The 15,523-nt window shown below is 41.5% G+C and overlaps 1 protein-coding gene across 10 annotated transcripts in view; it reads left to right on the top strand.

Moving 5' to 3' along the window:
- Positions 1-5,478, top strand: part of LOC127453734 (protein kinase C gamma type-like) — a 29,494-nt gene extending 24,016 nt beyond the window's left edge. For all 10 annotated transcript variants that reach the window (XM_051720371.1, XM_051720379.1, XM_051720376.1 and 7 more), the window contains one exon: positions 4,295-5,478. In XM_051720371.1, coding sequence (XP_051576331.1) covers positions 4,295-4,456 — 162 coding nt within the window. In that variant the 3' untranslated portion in view covers positions 4,457-5,478. The remainder of the gene's footprint in view (positions 1-4,294) is intronic.
- The last annotated feature ends 10,045 nt before the right edge of the window (positions 5,479-15,523 follow it).

Here is a 15,523-nt window from a genome sequence, read left to right as displayed (position 1 = left end):
TGAAATGTCTGATCACATTAACGACAAATGTTTCACACGTAAGGATTTATAAACCAACCTGAGCATGTTTAATTCCTGACCAAAGAAGTGATGATTTTATAGTGGAGCTTGACTGTAAGTTGACCACATTTATATCCACATTAATGTAATTATCTGGTTAATCCTTTATTCCAAAAATGTTTAAATGCCCCATAGAGGTTAAATACTTCATAGAGTGTAAGTCTATTCAGAATATTCTGCACAAGGAGGGTTCTAGAAAAAAAAATAAAATAAAAAAAAAAATTCACTTTTCAATTCTAGAAATATATAGAGGCTCGATCTTGCAATTTATTCCACTACATTTAGCTAATTCTGCACATGTAATTTAACTAATTAATTATGTCCTCCACAAAAGTATGTGAACACAAAATAAGCCTTGAGTGTATCATAAAACTTTCTGATAGAGATTTACAGTGCTTTCAGTTTGTAGGTTATATTTATTAATTCTCATTTCTTTTAATATTCGTATTTGTATTTAATATTCGCTGCAAACAGCTCTTACCTCCAGAATAACATTGTTACTTGCACACTGCACAGACATAAACATAAGTATTGTTTAAGCAGATATTAATGTCCGAAATACCAGGAGAAACCACAGTTAACAACATAATCCACAGTATATGTGGCCTACATATTCAGCTTCATCTGGTGAGAAAAAATAAATAATATATCAATTACATAATTAAATAATAATAATAAGAAGAAGAATAAGAATAATGTTTAAATAAGCCTATCCAAGGCACACTTTATATAAAGAAGCTATAGCCTAAATGTAAGAGAGTTACATTTTAAAATTAGTTTTGACGCACTTCTGGTTTAAACCACGTCCATATCCGGTTCTATCCGAATACAGATACAGTTACAGATAATTTTTTCATAGTAACAGATACAGATACAGATAATGGCTTTGCTGCACCACCCCTAATATGCATAAAAATATGCATCTGTGTGTGTGTGTTTGTGTGTGCATGTGCAGGTGGGTATACCTCCTGTGTAGGGATGTCCCCATTCCGATATCGCGCTCATGTACTTGAAATTGTGCTCAATAAAAAATGCGCGGATACCAAAAACTGATACCATCTGACGTACTAATGTTTCCGTAAACATTCAACACATATATTAAAATCACGTTATATCCTAGTGTGATTATTAAACCACAAAGGCTGCTATTATTGACATGTATAGTTTACATGTGCTACGTGCTTCAGAGTGAATGTGTTGTGCAAATACCACCTGCTCATACCATTTAGAGCTCCTCCTCATGAAAAACATGAGCATCGCGCACTCTGTTTGTAGCAGATGACAGCAGGCAGAGCACTAATTCACTTTGTTTTGCGAGGCATATACGGACTACATACTGTATTTATTTAATGAAACAGCAGCCTTTTACAGTTTAATAATCACATTGGGTCATGTAGCGACCTGATTTTGCGAAGGTGAGAAGCTACCATTAAAAACACAGAAATGGAAAGGGCTTTAAAGTAAAAACTCAATTTAAATGGAAAAAGTATGACAGAAATATATCACTGCTGTATAGTTATTTCATATTCACTGTAATACTACTAATAATAAAAATAATAATACTAGTAATAATGAATCAATAGTAATTGTATTATAATTAAGCAATATCACACACCTGTGATACTCTGTTATGCAGCACTTTATTTGACAAAAATAACTCCAATGTTGTATTTTGGATTTTGCTGTGAGGTTCTGTTTAAAAGCACTTAATTTGATATTATATAAAAAAATATATATATATTCAAAATGAATTGTTCTATTTTTATTTGATTCAAGTTAAATGAATTTATTTAGACACCATTTTGATGAAATAAACTGTTGATATCATATTCAGAAAAAATAAAACAAAGAAATGGGTATCTGTATCTGTATCAGCGAGTACCAAAAAGGACACATCAGTACTCGTTTTTTTTTTTATTATTGTATCAAGACATCCCACCATGCAGATTAATTCATCTACTCTTTGGGTTAATGTAATCTGGCAAAACCTTACTTTGGAGACATCCTCAGTTGGAAAAAGGATTACTAAATATACAGGTGCATCTCAATAAATTAGAATGTCGTGGAAAAGTTCATTTATTTCAGTAATTCAACTCAAATTGTGAAACTCGTGTATTAAATAAATTCAATGCACACAGACTGAAGTAGTTTAAGTCTTTGGTTCTTTTAATTGTGATGATTTTGGCTCACATTTAACAAAAACCCACCAATTCACTATCTCAAAAAATTAGAATATTTTGACATGCCAATCAGCTAATCAACTCAAAACACCTGCAAAGGTTTCCTGAGCCTTCAAAATGGTCTCTCAGTTTGGTTGACTAGGCTACAAAATCATGGGGAAGACTGCTGATCTGACAGTTGTCCAGAAGACAATCATTGACACCCTTCACAACATTCATTGCCAAAGAAGCTGGCTGTTCACAGAGTGCTGTATCCAAGCATGTTAACAGAAAGTTGAGTGGAAGGAAAAAGTGTTGAAGAAAAAGATGCACAACCAACCGAGCGAACCGCAGCCTTATGATTGTCCAGCAAAATCGATTCAAGAATTTGGGTGAACTTCACAAGGAATGGACTGAGGCTGGGGTCAAGGCATCAAGAGCCACCACACACAGACATGTCAAGGAATTTGGCTACAGTTGTTGTATTCCTCTTGTTAAGCCACTCCTGAACCACAGATAACGTCAGAGGCGTCTTACCTGGGCTAAGGAGAAGAAGAACTGGACTGTTGCCCAGTGGTCCAAAGTCCTCTTTTCAGATGAGAGCAAGTTTTGTATTTCATTTGGAAACCAAGGTCCTAGAGTCTGGAGGAAGGGTGGAGAAGCTCATAGCCCAAGTTGCTTGAAGTCCAGTGTTAAGTTTCCACAGTCTGTGATGATTTGGGGTGCAATGTCATCTGCTGGTGTTGGTCCATTGTGTTTTTTGAAAACCAAAGTCACTGCACCCGTTTACCAAGAAATTTTGGAGCACTTCATGCTTCCTTCTGCTGACCAGCTTTTTAAAGATGCTGATTTCATTTTCCAGCAGGATTTGGCACCTGCCCACACTGCCAAAAGCACCAAAAGTTGGTTAAATGACCATGGTGTTGGTGTGCGTGACTGGCCAGCAAACTCACCAGACCTGAACCCCATAGAGAATCTATGGGGTATTGTCAAGAGGAAAATGAGAAACAAGAGACCAAAAAATGCAGATGAGCTGAAGGCCACTGTCAAAGAAACCTGGGCTTCCATACCACCTCAGCAGTGCCACAAACTGATCACCTCCATGACACGCCAAATTGAGGCAGTAATTAAAGCAAAAGGAGCCCCTACCAAGTATTGAGTACATATACAGTAAATTAACATACTTTCCAGAAGGCCAACAATTCACTAAAAATGTTTTTTTTATTGGTCTTATGATGTATTCTAATTTTTTGAGATAGTGAATTGGTGGGTTTTTGTTAAATGTGAGCCAAAATCATCACAATTAAAAGAACCAAAGACTTAAACTACTTCAGTCTGTGTGCATTGAATTTATTTAATACACGAGTTTCACAATTTGAGTTGAATTACTGAAATAAATGAACTTTTCCATGACATTCTAATTTATTGAGATGCACCTGTATATATATATATATATATATATATATATATATATATATATTGTCTTTTTTTTTTTTTTTTTTAAAGCAAAAGAAAAGTTTGGTATAGGCTTAGGGTTAGTGCTCTCTTTCATTTCCATAGTTACAGTGGTGAATGACTGGTGTTTTTAAATTAATCAGTTGAGTCAATGATGGAATGACTCACTTATAACATAAAAGATGTTCATTTGCCACCACCTACTGGAGTAACTGCCTGCTTATTTTTTGTTACTTTAAGCCTGTAACTATATTACTAGAAATATATTAATGTGCTCTGCCTGCTCCTTCCATTTTTTTCCCAGAGTGCATTTTCACATTCATATTTATTGGTGTTATGTTGTCTTGTAAAGACAAGAGAACCAAAACAAGCCTGACCCTCATTGCCTGTGGCCCTTTGCCCATTTTTCACATGCTAATCTATGCAGTTATTACACTGTGTGAATGTGTGTGTGTGTGTACAGCAAGTAAGTGGAGGTACAGAGCTGCCACCTCACTGACACTGACATCTTACACAGCTTAGCTTAGGGAAAAATGTGCACAGAAAACAAAATTTGTTTGATAACTACTAGAAAAGAACTTAAAGGTGAATCAAACTGATTTTCTTTTTCATGTTCACAGGGAGGAAGAAAAGGAGAGAATTTCGATAAGTTTTTCACATCTGCCCCCTCTGCCCTCACACCCTCTGACCCGGATGTACTGGCGGCCATCAGTCAAGAGGAATTCCAGGGCTTCTCCTACATCAACCCGGAATTTCCCACCTCTCCCCTCACAGCTGTCTGAAAAAACCCAAATCAATCAGCAGCAACCATCTTTGATTCTAGAATCTCAACTACAGTGACCAAAAACACCATTTTGTAATTTGGCTTTAGCTGGCTTACAATAGAGGTTATTCTCAGTTAGACCAGCCATCACAGTCTGAAAAACTACTGCACTGATATGAATGTGTCCATTCTTAACAGTACAAACACAAGCATTACAAACACTAAGGAACAAAGCATTATTATTATTATTATTATTATTATTATTATTATTTATCCAGTCCACTCCAGAAGTAGCAGTCTTAACTAGTTAGGGATTATCTCATTGGACCATAGGATTTTATTGGGTATCCTATTGGATGCTAGTAATTGCCATTCCATAGGAACCAGCACAAACACAATATACCCCATGTTTTGAAGTTCAATTTAAGCTGATTATTATTGTGAATTATTATGAATTTTAAGTAATGCAAATCAACAAATGTGGTTCTGCTTGTATTTGCATGAGATTCTGTTTGTTGTAGTTTGGTTTAGTTAACCAAATATGTGCAGACAGGAGAACAAACACTGGTAATCCTTTTAACACCTGGCAACTGGTATGCAGTAGAAACTCGGCATATGATTTAGGAGTAACATGAGCACTAGATACAAAAAACATCATTATTGCTGTAGAATATAATCATGTTTGTGACATGAATGTTAGATTATAATTCTCTGTAGATGCATCAGAATTCAGTCCAAATATGACAATAATACTTTGCAACATGTTAGTATTTAAAAATATGAGTGTTTGGACTGAGTGTTCCCTGATTATTAAAACAAATGACTGTATTAAATATGCAAATTTAGATATCTATGACTTATTTCATATATTTATATGCATATCTTTAAGTATGTGCTGTGTATTATAAAGTATATGTTTTAATGTTCATTCATAATTACATAAAAAACAGACAATAGAAATTGTCTATGACCCTGTTAAAACATGTCATTTTTTCATCAGCATAAAATAAAAATGTCATCATAATATTTTATAACCTCCGATATCAAAACAGGCAGCCTCAGTTGTTTTTAATTAAGTATTTTAATCATTTAAAGTGCATAATACAGATTCAATTTAAATACTCTTACTAATATTGGCCAAATTGGCCTTAAATCAGTTCAGCCTGCAGGATCTCTTATTTAAAGATTAATTCATTGGTGTCAACTTTTTGTTTAGTTTTGACGTTGGTATGAATATGATGATTTAGTCTCTGTTGGTTCTCTGTGATAAACAAGCAGTTGTCTTGTATCATGATGCCTGACCTGGAAAGACTCGAGTCTGCACGCCGTGCCAAAACTGTCCATCTAATGCAACATGAAAGATGCACTGACAACAAAAATACTGCCAACAGAAAAGTAGAAACCTTTCATGCATTTTTTCAGGAGAACAAAGAAGAGGGGAGAAGAGAAGTGAAAACAGGCTGATGAAAAGAGAAAAGGGCAGAACAGAGAATGGAGGTAAAGGAAAAGGCTATGTTTGTGTCAAGTGTATTATGCTCACAGCACAACTGTGAAAAACTAGGATAATACAATTTGTGTTTTGATTATACTGTTATATTAATTGTAATAATATTTATTGATTACAAATTTTTCAGTTTTACATAGCATTGGGGTATCATGTCCATCATCGCTTGCATTTGCATCAAGGTAAAACTTATTGATTGCTGTTTGTTGATGGTCAACATTTTTCAGCCTTTTATCACTGTGTAGCTTTCCTTGTGATTATATAAATGGGGTACTTTATAAATCAACCTAAACATCAAGCTAACTGCTAGCCAAGCTAACATCCCATGGCAGTTCAAACTGTTGATCACAGCTTGGGCCTGCAGTAGCATTTTTTTAAAAATGAAGAGGAGCTGGAGATAATATATCCAGCAGAAGTTAAATCAAACAAAGATAAGAAGAAGATGAAAGAGATGATCCTGAGAGAGAATCCAGAGATGCTGCTGTCTGACTACTGTGGACCACTACCCAACAGATTCTGGTGTAACCTGCTCTTCTTCACTGATCAGCCATCAGCCTGGCACAGCACTCTTGTTACTGCCATAAACTGCAGCAGAAAATGTGGCATCAGTAAAGGTATACAAATCAATCTGGAAGGTGAAAAAGAGTCAAAGCAAACTGTAAACGTGTATCACAACGGTACAGTCATGGTCTAGATGTCAGAACCCATCATTAATGAAATCCAGAAGAATTTCATGAACATTAAAATGGAGGTTCAGAAGTTAAAGTAAGATCCTGAGGTGAAGAGCAATGTAGAGTCCTGCTCCATAATAGTCACAAACAGAGTGCTCAGCTCGAGCACCCCTGTAGCACACAGACACCCCGCCTCTCCTGAATCTCCAAAGATCAAGGCCTTGAGAGTCAAAATCGGTGAGCAGTAGTAGGACTACTTCCCGTTTCAATTGGAAACTACCAAGAGCCTTTGCCAGCTCCAAAACCAGACCAGCCACCTCAGCATACAACAGCTTCATCAGCTCTGCTCTGCTGTCAGACATCTGGAAGAGAACAACCAGGAGCTTTGAGAGGAGCTGAGGAGGGTGAGAGAGGAGCTGATCAAAAGTGACCAACACAGCAATATGCTGGAGAAACAACTGCAGTTGATGAGACGTCTCGGTTACTGTTGAAACCTCCGTTCCCTGATGGAGGGAACGAGATATTGTGTTGATGTAGTGACACTAGGGTTCGCTCTTGGGAGCCCCAAACACCTCTAATCTTTGAGAAAAGGCCAATGAGAATTGGCGAGTGGAATTTGCATGCCACTCCCCCGACATACGGGTATAAAAGGAGCTGGCTCACAACCACTCATTCAGGTTTTGTGCTGAGGAGCCGAGACAAGGTCCCGGCCATTTCAGCGGATAGTACCGCATTGTGACAAGAGGGACACAACGTCTCGTTCCCTCCATCAGGGAACAGAGGTTACAACAGTAACCAAGACATTCCCCTTCTGTCACTCAGTCGACGTTTTGTCGATGTAGTGACACTAGGGGTCCCTATAGAAAAACTCCACAACAGCTGGACCGTGTTACGTGAACTGCCGATGCAGGTGCAAGCAAGCTGCTGCGTGCATAATAGCAGGTGCATCAGTCCGTACATAACCTCCCCCAATGCCCCACAAGACATCATGAGGTTCCCCACATCCCAGAGGGGGGGAAGCAACATAACTAGCGTGGGAGCAGGCCGCGCCAGCCACGGCCTTTTCTCTCTATGTTTTCTCTCCACAGAGTATTAGATTCCGCTGGGGCCATCTAACGCTATTACACGTGCCGGGGAAGGTGTTCTTTTCCTTTCCTATTCTTTCAGGGGGAAAAGACCCCGTGGAGACCACATCCTGCCTGGAGGAGAGGTAATGTGGCAATACGTCACGTGGGCTCACTAGCCGCACATGGAAGAGACGTGGTGGTAGGTCCTGCCTGGAAGGGGAGGAGCTCTACAAACACAGCGACCGGGGGCAGAGAGGGCTCTGCCCAAGGGAGATGCGGGTCTGCCGACAGGGAGACCATACCTCGGAAAATACATCACAGGGGGTTACCGGAGTAACCGGCACCTGTGGAGCACCTATCCAAGTACAGGGCATATTAGTACCCGTAGTGGGTCCAGCTGCGAATTCCTCCATCGAATTCGCAAGCCCCAGGGCTAGGGAGGAAGGACATCCAGGGTTCACGGTTCGTGAACTCGCATGGGAGAAGAAGCACACGTCTTCACCTCACAGAGGGGAAAGGCGTTATATGCAAGCAATACACCCAGCCAGCTGTTCCGTATTACCAAACTTACCTGTTCGTACCTGACAAAACATGGGACGAAACCGGTTCAACCCAGAGATTGTAAAATCTCGCAAAGGTATTGGGTGTTGCCCAACCCGCTGCTCTGCAGATGTCTGCTGGAGAGGTGCCACTGGCCAGTGCCCACGAGGATGCCAGACTCCTTGTAGTGTGTGCTTGTATTCCCAAAGGGGCGGGCACAGCCTGGGCTTGGTATGCCAGAGCGATGGCATCCATGATCCAGTGGGCAAGCCTCTGTTTGGAGACAGCGTTCCCTTTCCGCTGTCCGCCGAAGCAGACAAAGAGCTGCTCAGAGCGTCTAAAGCTCTGCGTGCGATCCAAGTAAAACACGCACCGGACACAGCAACGACAGGCAGGTATCGCTGACAGAGAACGCCTGCAGGTCCCCAATGCTCTTGATGGATGTGAGTGCAATCAGGAGGGCTGTCTTCAAAGAGAGGGCTTTCAGCCTGATTGACTCTAGTGGCTCAAACGGGGCCCAGGAGGACCACAGAGAGATCCCATGAGGGAAAGAGGCATGGCCTAGGAGGATTCAGCCTCTGGATGCCTCTCAGGAACCTGATGATCAAGTTGTGCTTCCCTAAGGACTTACCATCCACTGCGTCGTGGTGTGCCGCTATGGCGGCCACATACACCTTCAGGGTGGAGGGGGACAGCTGACCCTCCAGCCTCTCCTGCAGGAAGGAAAGTACTGACATGACTGCGCATCTCTGGGGGTCTTCACCTCGGAAAGAACACCAACTCACGAACAAACGCCATTTATAAAGCATAAAGCTGCCTCATAGAGGGAGCCCTGGCCTGAGTGATTGTGTCTACCACTGATGGTGGTAGGCCACTCAGGTCTTCCGTGTCCCGTCCAAGGGCCAGACGTGGAGGTTCCAGAGGTCTGGGCACGGGTGCCAGATGGTGCCCCGTCCCTGAGAGAGGAGGTCCTTCCTCAGGGGAATCCGCCAGGAAGGGGCTGTCGCGAGGAGCATAAGATCCATCAGGGAATACCAGAGCGGGCAGTGGGAGGATTCCCGGGAAGTGAACAGGTCTACCTGTGCTTTGCCGAATCGACTCCAAATCAGCTGGACCACCTGGGGGTGGAGTCTCCACTCTCCGTTGAGTATCGCCTGCGAGTTGCGACATGCGACGAGAGCGTAGGCCGCCTTGGTGATTTATATATGCTACTGTCGCTGTGTTGTCCGACCAAACCAACACATGCTTGCTCAACTGCAATAGCCTCCGCAGGGTGAGCAGTACAGCCAGCAACTCGAGGCAGTTGATGTGCCAACACAGCCATGGTCCTGTCCAGGAGCCAGTGGCTGCGTGCCCGTTGCACACGGCGCCCCAGCCCAACTTGGAGGTGTCTGTGGTGACCACGATGCATCTAGACACTTAGGGGGACTCCTGCCCACAGAAACACAAGGTCTATCCAAGGGCTGAACAAGTGGCGGCAGAGTGGCGTGATAGCCATGCGATGTGTGCCACGGCGCCATGCCCATCTTGGGACTCGAGTCTGAAGCCAGTGCTGAAGTGGTCTCATATGCATCAACCCAAGCAGCGTGACCACCGCCAAGGATGCCATATGCCTCAGGAGCATCTGAAAGTGTTTCAGTGGAACCGCTGTCTTCCGCCAGAATGACTTCAGGCAGTGAAGTCGCTTGTGAGGCGTGCTACATATCATTGAGACCAAGTCTAACTCCATACCGAGAAAAGAGATGCTCTGAACCGGGGAGAGCTTGCTCTTTTCCCAGTTGACCCGAAGCCCTAGACGGATGAGGTGCCTGAGCACCAGGTCCCTGTATGCGCACAGCAACTCTCGAGAGTGCGCTAGAATCAGCCAGTCGTCGAGGCAGTTGAGTATGTGGACGCCCACTTCCCTTAACGGGGCAAGAGCTGCCCCTGCAAACTTCGTGAAGACGCGAGGGGACAGGGACAGGCCGAAGGGCAGGAACTTGTACTGATACGCCTGGCTGTCGAAAGCAAACCATAGGAAGGGTCTGTGATGAGGTAAAATCGAGACGTGAGTACGCATCCTTAAGGTCTACCGCATGAACCAATCTTGATGCTGGACGCACGCCAAAATGTGCTTCTGCATCAGCATCTTGAACGGGAGCCTGTGTAAAGCCCAGTTCAAAACTCGCAGGTCCAAGATTGGCCGCAATCCACCGCCTTTCTTTAGCACGATGAAGGGCTGTAGAACCCTTTCCTCATCTCGGTTGGAGGGACAGGCTCTATCGCGCCCTTGCGCAGAAAGGTCGCAATCTCCGCACGCAGGGTGGCGGCATTCTCTCCCTGCACTGAGTTGAAGCAGACGCCGCTGAACCGGGGCAGGCGCCTGGTGAACTGAATCACGTAGCCGAGTTGGATGGTCCTGGCCAGCCACTGTGACGGGTTGGAAAGTGCTAACCATGCGTCCAAGCTCGGGGCAATGGGCACTAAGGGGACCTGGAAGCACTTACCTTGCTCCATGTACCCGCCGTCGGGGGGGGGGGGTCGGTGACGGGGAGGAGGGACTTTTTGCCCATCCTCGTAACTCCTCACAACCGTCTGGCCATGGGTGTGAGTGTAGTCCGGTTGGGCGCACGAAGGCGGGGGGCCCAAGTCGCGACGTCCAAGTTGCAGGTGCTCAGTGTCCAGTCGCCGTGATAACGGCGGTCGTAAACACCGTGTGACCCAAGGAGTTCACAGACGAGTGAGGTCACCCCTGAGAAGGACGACCCAGGGAGGGAGATGTCTGCTGCTACCATGGAGCTGGTATCCAGACCACTCCGTCCCCCAGTGGAGGAGTTCACAGGAGTTACACAAAGATGAAACAGCATCTTTAAAAAGACGCGTCTTTAAAAAGACGTTCACGTCAATGTGCTGCTCTAATAGAGGAAAATATACTCTTTGCAGAGATATATACTCTCTTAGTAGCAGTGTCGAAGCGCCCAGGGGTGTAGTCTGCACTAAGCGTGCAGAAGGAGAGAAAGCCGCTGGAATGCGCTGTATATCCAACAGCATACGCTTCTATCTGAGGTGAATGGACCGGCAGTGGAATTCAGCTCACTGACACACAACCGCTCGGCTCCGAAGAAAAAATCTGAATGAGTGGTTGCGAGCCAGCTCCTTTTATACCTGTATGTCCGGGGTAGTGGCATGCAAATTCCACTTGCCAATTCTCATTGGCCTTTTCTCAAAGATTAGAGGTGTTTGGGGCTCCCAAGGGTGACCCCTAGTGTCACTACATCGACACAACGTCGAGTGAGTGACAGAAGGGGAACAACAGCTACACACAAAAATCACAATGTCATAATTTAAAATCACAAGCTACAACATTCAGGGAATGTTTTCTGCTGCTTTTGGAGAAAAAAGCAAGAACACTGATTTTGTAAATATTGTAGATAGTTCAGATATCATAATATTACTTGAGACATGGAGTCGATTAGAGTCTAAATCCTACACTCCTTTAAACTACAGAGAATTACGTATACCATCAGTGAAACACCCACATGTTTAAAATGGAAGAGATTCAGGAGGAATTATTGATTGGTTTAAAGAATGTTTTTCATTACATTCAGCCTGTTAAAAAAGCGAGAACACATATTTGGATGAAAATGAAAAAGGAACTCATTTGTACAGATGAGGATACTTACCTGTGTGCCACCTACATCCCCCTACATGAGTCACCCTATTATAATCAGGAGATCTTCTCCACATTACGAGATCATTCAGTTTCAGTCTCTTGGCTCAGTCCTGATAATGGGGGATCTGAATGCAAGAACTGAAAAAGAACTGGATTATATTAGTTCAGTTGGAGATACACTACCGGTCAAAAGTTTTGAAACACTTGACTGAAATGTTTCTCATGATCTCAAAAATCTTTTGATCTGAAGGCGTATGCTTAAATGTTTGAAATTAGTTTTTTAGACAAAATTATAATTGTGCCACCATATTAATTTATTTAATTATAAAACTAAAATTTTATAAAAAAAATAAAAAATAAAAAAAAACGTTTTTGAAATTGATGACCTGGACCAAATAATAAAGAAAAGCAGCCAATAAGTGTCCAACATAGATGGGAACTCCATCAATACTGTTTAAAAAGCATCCCAGGCTGATACCTCAAGAAGTTGGTTGAGAAAATGTCAAGAGTACAGTAGGCAAAGGGTGACTACTTTGAAGATTCTAAAATATAATACAGTTTTTATTTATTTTGGATTTTGTTTAGTCACAACATAATTCCCATAGTTCCATTTATGTTATTCCATAGTTTTGATGAATTTACTATTATTCTAAAATGTGAAGAAAAAAATTATATAAAGAATGAGTGTTTCAAAACTTTTGACCGGTATTGTAAGTATATTATTAACAATACAAATTTAAATCAAAATAAGTGTTCCACTGAACCACGTCTGAGCTATGACAACACGATAAACAAAAATGGAAAACAAGTTCTGCAGCTCTGTAAAAGCCTGGGTCTCTATATAGTGAACAGCAGAACATAGGGTGATTCTTTGGGTCGATTTACCTACTGCTCTTCTTTAGGTAGTAGCACAGTGGACTACGACATCCCAGATCTAGATCAAAACATGATCAATTACTTCAGAGTGATGCCTCAGCTACTTTTTCAGACCACTGTCACACTGTCATTAGTCTGAACAAGTCAGCCAGTCTTCTACCATCTTCAAATCAGAAGTCTAAACTAGATCCCCTCCCAACAAGATTCTTCTGGAGAAAAGACAGTCCACCCCAGTATGAAGCTAAACTCCACAGCACTCAGGTTGAGAAAATGATAGATGTGTTTCTCTTCACCACATTTGGAGAAGATGAGAAAAGCATCAATTTGGCAACAAAACAATTGACAAAAAAAATTTTTCACAGTTGCCAGCAAATCATTGAAGAAAATAAAACTGAACAGGAGAAAAAAAAGGAAATCACGAAAGCTGACTGGTTTGATAAAGAATGTCAAATGTTAAGAGAAGAACTATGAATGTTATCAAATAAAAAACACAGAGACCCCTCAAGCCAACAAACATGTACCATCTGTCAACAAATGCTTAAAAAGGACAAGTCACTGATAAAATGCAAAAGAGCCAAACATATGACAACAAAGCTCAACAAAATAGAAGCAGTTAATCAAAATTAATTCTAGGAATTATGGAACATATTACTGAAGGAACTCAATGAAAAAATTCAAATCCCTCAAAAATAAAAAAATCTTGCAGCTCAGATGGAATAAGCAATGAGATGTTGAAACATGGCAGTCCCAAACTGAATGAGGCCATTCTCAAATTATTCAATTTGCTCTTAAAATAAGAACACTTTCCTGAGAATTGGAAAGAAAATCAAATCACTCCAATCTTTAAACAAGGTGACAAATTTAACCCGAACAACTACAGGGGCATTTCATTAAGCAACAACCTTGGCAAACTATTCGGTTGCATTATAAATGACAGATAAACTCCAAGAAAATAAGACTTTACACAACTGTCAAATTGGATTCATGCCAAAACAGAGAACAACTGATCACATCTACACACTTATACACAAACATGTCCACCAAACAAAAAAAGGACAAATATTTGGTTGTTTTATTGATTTAAAAAAAGCTTTTGATTCAGTTTGGCATGATGGATTGTTCCTTAAACTGATTCAGAGTGGATTAGGAGGAAAGGTTTATGATTTAATAAAGGACATTGTGACTAGGAGGAGGGCGTGGCTGGGCCGTGAGGATGCACGCCTGGTGCTGAATTGTCCTAATCAGCTGGGAGGGGTTTAAAGACAAGCCGGAGGCATCAGTTCGAGAGAGAGAGAGAGACAGACACGCAGCCGCTGTGTTTCTTTAAGTTTGTTTATGTCATTAAAGTTATGTTGACTGTTCTGCCGGTTCCGACCTCCTCCTTGCCCATCCTTTACACGTTACATTGGAGCGCCACCCCCTCCTCGTCACAGACATGTACAAAGACAACAAATGCTGCATTAAAATAAACAACAGACGAACTGATTATTTCAGCCAGAATAAGGGAGTTTGTCAAGGCTGCAGTCTAAAGCCCAGCTTTATTTAATACATACATAAATGAATTGGCCACAATGCTTCAAAACTCTTCTAGCCCTGGACTCAATCTAGAGGACAGAGAAATCAGATGTCTTCTATATGCAGACGACCTGCTGCTGCGCTCACCTACTGAAGAGGGATTATGTGAAAGCCTCTCAATTCTAGAAAATTACTGCAGTATTTGGGCCTTACCACTAAATATGGACAATTTAAATTTTCCACCTTGAATTCTATAAAAAAATCCTGGGAGTTCACAGAAGTGCTTCTAACCTGGGCTGTAGGGCAGAACTAGGCAGATTCCCTCTATTGACTGACATTCAAAAGAGAGCCAGTAAATTCTGGTTCCACCTATCAGACTCTTCCCCAGAATATTACCATCACTGTGCATTTATACACAACACCCAGAGAGTGACCCTATACAGTACTTAGTGGACAAACACCAGCTAAATTCATCAATTCAGGCAGGCAAAACTTATACAAAAATAAAACACAACCCATGAAGACTGCCTCCATTATTGGCATAGCAAACTCAAAGAAACAAACAAATTGAACTACTTTCAAAAAATTAAGACAGAATATAAACTGGCACCATATTTGACCAAAATTAAAGACTCCGTCACAGGAAGCTCCTTACAAAGTATCGTGTGAGTGAGCACAGTCTGTGACGGGTCGGCACAGACAGAGCTGGAGACCCAGCGAGAACAAACTGTTTTCACACTTCACTCAAAGAGTCATAGAGGAGGAACTTCTCTTTCTCGCTGAGTGCAGTAAATATGAGACCATCAGATTTAAACATATTTAAAAGTCATAGGACAGATCCTGCCTGAATTCAGCAGAATGAGTAATATAGAGAAACTCTCATATGTTCTAGGAGAGACGGCTGAATTTATAGATTTAGCAGCAGATTATATTGTTCTACTGTCATGATCTGAGGGAGAGAGGGTGACCCCTCACTAAATATTGAAAGTGTCAGTTTAATTTACTGTTACTCATTGTTCTCTGTATTTACTTTTCTTTACATTTTGTGCACTTACCTGTATGTTGTTATTTTTTTTTAGGTAAAATCTTTACTTTGACTCAACTTAACTTAGTTGTGTTTATCTTTCCGCATTGACACAAGTTATTGATTATTGATATAAAAATATCACATGCAGTTATGCAGGCGGGGAGCTGGCAAATCAGTACCATTGCATAATATGAAATTCTTAGACATTTTTCTGCCTTACAACTTTGTTACGCT

The sequence above is a fragment of the Myxocyprinus asiaticus genome, chromosome 16 (genome assembly GCF_019703515.2).
Source record: "Myxocyprinus asiaticus isolate MX2 ecotype Aquarium Trade chromosome 16, UBuf_Myxa_2, whole genome shotgun sequence".
Lineage (NCBI taxonomy): Eukaryota > Metazoa > Chordata > Actinopteri > Cypriniformes > Catostomidae > Myxocyprinus > Myxocyprinus asiaticus.
This window is presented reverse-complemented; position numbering and strand designations above follow the sequence as displayed.